This window comes from Hippoglossus hippoglossus, chromosome 4 (assembly GCF_009819705.1).
Source record: "Hippoglossus hippoglossus isolate fHipHip1 chromosome 4, fHipHip1.pri, whole genome shotgun sequence".
Taxonomy (NCBI): Eukaryota; Metazoa; Chordata; class Actinopteri; order Pleuronectiformes; family Pleuronectidae; genus Hippoglossus; species Hippoglossus hippoglossus.
The window spans coordinates 17,449,914-17,458,792 of record NC_047154.1 but is presented as its reverse complement, the minus strand read 5'-3'; the positions used below and the strand labels follow the sequence as shown (position 1 = coordinate 17,458,792).

Sequence of the window (8,879 nt, the reverse complement as noted above, 5' to 3'; positions counted from 1 at the left end):
AGGGGCAGGGGCGGGTAAGGAGGGTGTAAGGGAGCGGATTTCTTCCTTTTCTTATGCTTGTGTGATCATGTTTTGCATTGATCCTCGTCCTGACCGACATGTGGCTAAGACACACTAATGCACAGCGATATTTATGCTAATGCCGTCTCGCTGAACAAGTGGGGATAAGAAATTAATCTTTATTGACGTCTCAATAATTCTCCCTTGCATCATGTGACACATTTTGATGAAACAAGCCAACATGCAATCAATACTCTCCAGTCTGGAGTAATGTGACACTGCGTCAATACCCGTAGGAAAGTAAACAGAGCTCCAGTTTATCCTGGCACTGGTCCACATTTTCTTCAAACTGACAGATTATACTTTGTATCGAGCACTGAACAAGCAGCCGCTATCTGGGCCAGTCAAAACAGCTCAGAACCTATAATACGGTCCCCATTCTGTCTCGGGGTACATGAGGTCGCTTATTCTTCACGAGGACGTTTTTAAAGTTTCCTCTGACAAAGCGGTGACACAATGGAAAAATAGAAAACTGGGCTTGACAACAAATGACAAGATAGAGAACAATCAACGCTGCTCAAAACGAGTTACTTAAATCACACATCAGACACACTGAATTGTTCAAGTTGAATATCTTTAATTTGTTGAGAGTAAGATGACGTAACAACGGTCAATGGAAAATCCTCATCCCATCAAAGGCTGGATTCAAAAACCACACAGAGTCAAAGTAAAACAATTTAAATCGCAGGCTGATCCGACTTGCGTCAATTTCATCACAGCAACTCATAATGTGACTCAGTAGTGCACTCCAGTCCTCATGACTCCACGTGCGTGTATGCAACGTCTGCATGCTCCTGATGAGTCGGCGGTCGGGTTCCTGGTGGAGCTGCACTACCTGTGCAACCTGATTGGGCTGCAGGTACCGCCTCATGCTACCAGAGGTGACAAGGACACAAGCAGAACAAAAAACTAGAGAAGAATCAGTCTGGAAGGATAAGGAGAGAGCAATTGTCTGTGGCCACCACATGTAAAACCATTCTCCTTTTTTGAGGGTTCTCTTGCTTTTGCCTCTGTCGCACCTGTTGTCACGTCCATTTACACCAAAGCAGGTGAAATTGAGTCACAATCACCTGTGCTTCCTAAATGGACAGATTCACGTCCCTGAAGTGTAACTGACTTGGTGTCATAGTGTGATGATTAAGTGTTAAGTGTATTTCGAGCAGTGTATATTTAGTTTCCATGAAATGCTGCTGGACCTGTAATACGTGTCAACTGAGTCAGTCATCTAACGACAACAGGAGGCTGTAAAAGGCCGAGAGATCCAAGATGAAATTTATTCTGCCTGCTGCAAAACAAAAAGAACCCACATAATCCTCTGTTGAAACTTCACCGAGCCCATCTAGAGAGGGGTGGGGGGGTGACGCTTGGAAAATATCTGCTCTATCCAGACACCGAGACCGTTGCGATCCTCGGCTCTGAATTTAATTGGACAGGGAAAGGGAGAAGAGGGGAGCCAGGGGACAAGGTGCAGGGCAGATGAGGTAGAATCTATGATCTGAGCATCTTCTCCCTTTTTTCCTGAAAAAACAAGACTGTTGGCTCAGTGCCTGCGGAGATGAGTGGAGCTCATATTAATTAGTGGGCTTGAAAGACAATGCGGGGAGCTTTGGAATTGCACGTTATTGATTCAACTACTGCGGATTGCAAACTTTTTGATTCGGTTGTGACAACGTGTCTTGCAAACTTGCCTGCGAGGAAAAGCGGCCCTGCTGTGACGGCAACTTTTTTGAAAATGTCTGATTTAGAACTACACCATTGCATTTGTGGTATTCCTCCAGACAGATGTGTGATTTATGTCGAGCCTGTCACAGCTAAATTTGGCAAAACCGCTTTTAGAACAGTTGCCTTTATCTCACAGCAACGACTTCAAGGGAGCATTAGAAATAAATGAACTCTGGGTAACATCTCCTAAGGATCAATATCCATTCATCAGGTGCCTGTAGCTATAAAGATGAAAGACGGAAATATACAAAAAAAAGTATATTTTCACAGACAGTGTTACACTAAATGTCCTCAGGCTCTTCCAAGGCAAGGGGAACAATGCAGCCTCAACCTGTCTGAAACAAAAACATCAAGTGGCAGATTTGGATGAGAAATGAACAATTCCTGCTTGCAGGTACACCGAGCACATTAATAGAGATGTGCAGCGCTGCACCTGGGAGTGCTCTGTGTTTATCTCCAGCAGATTATCTGAACTGAGGGAGAGGTGCCACTTCACACACGAGAAATGTTGCCGCCGAGAAAAAAAACCACACGATGTTCGGTTAATGATTAGAGGAAAGAGAGAGAGAGACGGCCATAAATGATAAGGTGGAGAAAAGAAACCTGTCTGTCTTTCGGAAGTGACTCGACTGCAGAACATGTGTGGCGATTATGAGTTGGCGTACGTACCTCGTGCAAGACTGGGTCGCTTCCATTCCACACAGATGAATGATCAATTCAAAACGCAACACAAAGACACACAGAGTCAGCAGGAGGAGACCAGGTCACATTTCTTAAATAATTTAATTGCAAAAAGGGTCTTTTTAAAAATATTTCTACAAGAATGCATCATCATTTTTAGTAATTAGTTGTGTATGTCTGCACCATTAAATACATCTCAATGCTTTTCAAAGAGGAACTAACAATTGCATTTGTTGGCGCTGTATTCCGCCCCCCCCCCCCCCCCCCCCCCCCCCCCCCCCCCACTTCACTACACATATACAGTACTCTCTGAAACATCTCGCTTCCACGTATGAAGAGGGACTTTTCAAAAGTGACCAAGACCGCAGAGAGTTTGTTATAAGACAAAAAGAAAGGACAGAAGTGTGTATATTTATTTAAAACAGACAACTGAAGAAAGAAAAGTTGCTAATAAAAGGGGGTTTTGTCGGTGAGGATGTGGGGGGGGGGGATTATTTGATGATCTGTGGATGATGTAAAATAGGGAAAGAAAAGATGGAAGGAATGTTGGGATACGCTGAATCCTATTGGCACACAAAGAGATAACCACATCTGACAAGGCCTAGACTCTGCTGATCAAAATGTTCCTGTATAAAATGACAATCCTTTTATTCCACACACACGCACACGCACACACACACACACACACAAACATAGCAGTCCATCTTAATTTCACCAGTCTGGAAGATGAACAAAAAAAACTAAAAGGAAAAAAAACAAACACATGAGAGCGAGTTCTTCTCCTCAGTGAGAATGTTAAATATTAAACCCTCCCTCGAATGTGTGAATCCACTTAATGATTAATTGTTTGCAGTTGACGTGGCGGCAGTTTTATCATTTTAAGATGTGCAACAGTGCCAGTTGAGCTCATCACTCACGGCTGGTTGACTTCGGTGAACAGGACTCCAGATCCCAGCGCACCATGTGCACCTCATCAATAGTTCACGCGGAATCCAACGCGCTGCCATTTTTCATGAGTGGGCACGTCTGCCATCTGATTGTGTTTAGCTCTGATATGCCGCCACACACACACACACACACACACACACACACACACACACACACACACACACACACACACACACACACACACACCTTTACTTTATGGTCAGCGGCGGTGTCTTGTGTGTTGCCACAGTGGGACTAAACTGATTAAATGATTGAGCTGAGTGGAGAAAGAAGGGATCCATATTGTTTGTTCCTGAGAGTTAATGTGAGCCTCTGATTGCAGTAATTCTTTGTCCCCTGTGTGTGTGTGTGTGTTCTATCGCTCTTTGCGATCTAAATTCTTCAGAAAAAAACAAAATTCTTCCGAAATGATGATAAGAAAAACACGTGTGCCCGTCTAACAGGCACTTTCAACACATTCTCATAACGTTGATAACGTGCACGTCCGATTCTGGGCATCAGAAATAAAAAATGAAAAAATCAGAGACTTATTTCCGGCATAGTGTGACTGTTAAAATGACTTGATTTAGTTTTTACAACTGTTGCAGGTTAGAGAGGCTTTTTAAAGAGTGAGCTCTGAGTGGTGACAACATCTGCACGTGGGGTAAGATGAAACAATAGAAAATGGGGAACACGTTGCTGCTTTGCATAATATTCTCAATGGCTTTTTGAAGGGTCTAAGAAGTGGCTGACTAAAGTAATATGGCAAGACACACTGCACGGCCACTCACATCACGCTATCATTACACACCTAACTAATAAGAGTCACATATTGCATTGATCAGCTCCAACCCAAACAACATGGAGACTGGAAGATCGCACCGATGACGCAGCCCCATCCCTTAATCCGCTACCATCAAACACCCCTCTGTCGGAGGCGCAAATAGTACGGCCTCCGCGATGCAGCTGCTATCATTTAGGATGAGGGCCTGCAGATTTTCGGCTGTCTGCTTGCCAAGGCTGTTGATCCTGCACTGTACTAATCATGCAGCAGCTTGAGACAGGATGATTGCAGGCCAGACAGGAAATGAAGAGAGATAATGATAGGTCAGCCCCGCCGTATGTTTGTGCGCTCGCGGCGCTCGCAGTGCCAGATTGGCTGCCGCATTAATCGACCTGACAGACAAAGACCAATAGGTCTCTCTTCTGACAGCTCTGGATTCTCTGATGAGGATTGTGTTGCAGCGAGGCGAAACTGCAGGTCCTGTGATGGAGCTCCGTGTCTGGGACCATTGAAATGATTGACAGGTAGGCTGCAACATCTCTGTGCCTCCCCCCCACCCACCCGAACGACTCCTTAATAACAGTCCTACATACAATGGATAGTGAGAATCCCTCTGAGGTTATGGTAAATAAGTCAAATTAAAGCACAGGTAAACCACATCTACGTCTATAGGAGGTTTGAATTAAAACATGTGCCTGGAAGACAATTGGTAGCTCTGGGATTCACAAATGCTCTTTATGTCGAGAATGAGAATGAACAGGGGAAGCTCAATATCCAGTTGGGGTGGCACACACACACAAACACACAAACTCTGCATGTGCATACACACTCACACTGTGACGGACAGAGAGCAGGACGACATGTTATTACCATGGGATCGTCAAAGTCCAGACTTTCACCTACTTATCTTCTTTCAGTATTTTTTTTCCAACTCCTGAATCATTTCACAACAACGACTTCCATTTTGTCAAAACACCATTTTTTTCTTTTTGTTATTTATCGTATTTTTGTTACAAAACATGTACAGGCTGTTTAGAACAACAACAAAAATACAATATCCAATTTATATGCAATATCTTTTTTTGTTTAATAATCATCTATTCATCAGGTGAATCCTCTTGGAGTTTTCTCTTCCTTCTGATTGTTCAGTCCACAGTCCCAGATGGCCAAGGGACCATCTGATTGGAGGGAGGGTGCTGGGGGGGGGGGGGGGGGTTGTGGTTGGCGGGCAAGGTACAAATAAATACATAGGGCAGGATGTCAAGAAATGAAAACAAGAAGTTTGATTATCTCTAAATCCAGATAATAGTAAGTAGAAAGTAAGGTGTCTGTCATGGTTCCTCTGGTTCGGCATGATGCACATATATATATATTTTTATATATATGCGTGTGTGTATGTCCAAAGTTCATTGTTTTGGATTCAATAAAAAAGAATGTTTAACAGTTGTCCACAGACTATAGCGTAATTGTTTCAGATATATTTGCTCCTTGTCATGGTTCAGTTCATGCTTTAATTCTCCACGGTGGCGAATAGCGGAAGCCATACTGTACAGTATATTTGTGTGCAACTCGACACATCCGCACATCCATGCACACTTGATCACGCATCCACGCACACATGCACACGCACACGCACACGCACACGTACAAAAATGCACACAGAAGGCCAAGTGGTCTTTCTATAGCGCCACAGTCAATGTCCCCCTTTATCACATAGTCCAGTGGTGGGGGGGGGCTTAGGATTGGCCGGCCATTTTAAAACCACAAATCTCCCAAAAAATGTGTCAGAGAGTCAAAAAAAAAAAAAGAAAAAGGGAAAAGGCGAGAAGAACAATGAAGTGTGGACAAACGAAAGTTAAAAACATTATTATGTGTAAAAACACTCTGGATGAGCGAGTGATCCCAAGCTGCTGCGGAGCGATCCTGAGTCACTTCAGGTCAAACTGAAGAGCCAGCACGAGTGTCCCAAAAATGTGGCTGCACCCTCTCGACCTCTGTCGTCCTCTTGAGCTTTGACCTCAGCCCGTCATTTCTCCTCCTCCGCCGCCTCACCCTTCTTCAGCGAGTGCCCCTTTGAGATAACACACCTTCAATATGAAGATGGAGAACGACACACACGTGCACAGTAAAAACGACTTCTACCAGGGAAAGAATTGTCCGCTATCTCCTGTGGGTCCAAAACACGTCCTGTGTTTGTTTCTCATGTGTGAACGTTGGCTCACTTTTTCTTTTTTTTTAAAGCAGGGTGTTCATTCTTTAATATATAATACGTCCATCAGAGCTGGGTTGAGGGGGTCAGAGGGCGTGGGGGGGGGGGGGGGGGGGGGGGGCTCTTGCAGGAGGTTTAGAGTGTGAAGTTTCAGTTACGGGGGCTAAGGCCAACTTCACTAAAACACACATGCATGCAAACGTCACCCCACACCAGAGCCGGTGAGGCACGCATGGGATATAAGGGGCTTAACTCCTCCTTCAAAAACACACAAACTATGATTGGATGAAAAAAAAAAGGAACAATGACGAATAACAAAAAAGCAGGAAGAGGGAATGGAAGTGGTGATGAAATTAAGAAAAAACTAAAAAAAAAAAAGATTCAGAGGCACCGCAAGCCAGTTTCATTGCGTCTAATTGGCAGAGGTGGGTCAGGCAGCTAGGGTTTTCCAATGGCTCTCTCTGCCACAGTTCCTTCCCCCTTTTTTGTCCTGTCTGGCTGTCCTTCCGACTGCATCGGTCCGTGTGTCCCGTCGCTCACACCTGGACAGGAAGTGTTTGGTTCATCTGTAGTCTCATGTCCTGAATGCTCCCGAGAATCTTCTTTTGATGGCCGGCCAGTGTCACTCCTATCCGCAGCAGGTCCCTGTGGAGCGGGGAGAAAGAGGACACAGGGGTCAGGCCAGGTGGCTCGGTCAAACGTAGAAGTGGACAAACATCACACGAAGCAGAAGAGCAAATTTCACTTTTTCACCCCACAGGTAACCTTGGGAACAGGCAACCTTGGCAATCACCCATAAAATGGACTTCCTAAGGGTGTGTCAACAAAACGGGGACACTCGCACAGCTACAGCAAATGTCGGCGTTAATGCAACATGCTGCTGTTGCCGGGCAGGTGGGCGAGCGGAGTCGCAGAGCCATAATGTGATAGTTAATGATTAAAGAGCAAACTTTGCTTCTGTAACTAAGTGGCAGGCTGGTGTGAAGTCAGCCAGCTGCCACACAGAAGCTGAGAAGCAGAAGATTTGTTTTCTGAGATATTAGACAGATTACTCAGTATCCTGTCATTTAGACTCAGAGGGGGTGTGTGTGCCAGTAAAGCAGCTTTACGTTGGCCGCTGTTGCACAACATTCTTCACTTCGCTTTAAAATATCCCAGAAAAGCGAGTCTGGAGAAACCTCACACAAGCTCCCAGCAGGGTGAACTTTAGAGGAAGTAAAAGGTCTAAACCTAAAGTGGAAGTTGCAACAGGAAAAAATTTAAATGATGATTATTACTACACTTTAAAAATATTTTTAAAAAGCCCAGGGAGGGAGCACCTGCTTCGGCCGTCATTAACCAAACTACATAATCTAATCATCAGTCATGTTGGTTTAACGCTGTACAATAATATCACGAGAATCTCTCCTTTCCGCTCGCTTGTTTGATTTCCCGACTCGATAGCTGAGGGGAGAGCGGACGGCGTCTGCGGCAGCGATTAGCTGAGTGTTGGGGCCGTCTGCGTCCTCTCCATTCAGTCCCACACACACAAACACACAGATGCTGGATAATCTAATATTACACGCAGACGCCACACACTCTGCTTGTCTCATTGACTTTGCGGCCCTATTTATTTTCGTACAAAACTGTGCACCTAAACACACATACACACACACACACACGTCCTCTCCAAATCCAGATAAGGGTTCATTACTGCAATTTGTGTGCAAATAAAGTGGGTTTTTTTTGTTTTTTTTCCATATTTTGCCATCTCCATCAGCACAGCGACGGTGGATGAAATGATAATAAATGGGCGCCATTAGAGGAATTACTGGCCATTAAGGGCCACAGAGAGCCACAGTACACCACACCTGTCAGCCGGGCCAAATTGAAACAAATTACCTCCACCTCCATTGCCTATTATGCCGCTAATGAGGATGATTTATTTATCATTATAATCTTAATTCATTTATTTGATCATCACTGGCCTCCAATTTCCATGGCTTCCATTACATCATTTCCTGTTTGTAAACACGACAGAAGGTGGGTGAGTCGTCAAGGTCAACTGGAGAACGCGGTGGGGAGGCGGCTTCGAGTGCTCACTGAAAAGTTTAGGATCCTATTCAGCAGTACCCTGGATTGTGTCTATATATATATATATATAAACAAATAGTAATAATTACAATAGACGATAATAATAATCATTATTCTAAACCGAGAACATATCCTGATTGGTCAATTACATACCTGATCAAAGTATAGAAGATTTGATGTTTCTCGTTTTCTATATAAATATATATATTATAATAATAATAATAATAATAATAACAATAATAATATAATATAAAAGGTCTGATGCTCTTTGTGTTCATGGTAGACCCAAATAATGTTTTACTGAAACGTCTGATAAAAGTCCAAACATATTAAAATATATTTTTTATGTTTAACGTCTGTTATTCATTTGATGTCTGAGTCTACTCTGTGCCCACTCCTCCCATCTCCTCGTGTTTAATTTAG

General features: G+C 43.9%; 1 protein-coding gene across 12 annotated transcripts in view; it reads right to left on the bottom strand.

Moving 5' to 3' along the window:
- Positions 1 to 2,548: 2,548 nt before the first annotated feature.
- Positions 2,549 to 8,879, bottom strand: part of LOC117760025 (ephrin type-B receptor 3-like) — a 62,202-nt gene continuing 55,871 nt past the window's right edge. For all 12 annotated transcript variants that reach the window (XM_034582710.1, XM_034582701.1, XM_034582699.1 and 9 more), the window contains one exon: positions 2,549 to 7,028. In XM_034582710.1, coding sequence (XP_034438601.1) covers positions 6,920 to 7,028 — 109 coding nt within the window. In that variant the 3' untranslated portion in view covers positions 2,549 to 6,919. The remainder of the gene's footprint in view (positions 7,029 to 8,879) is intronic.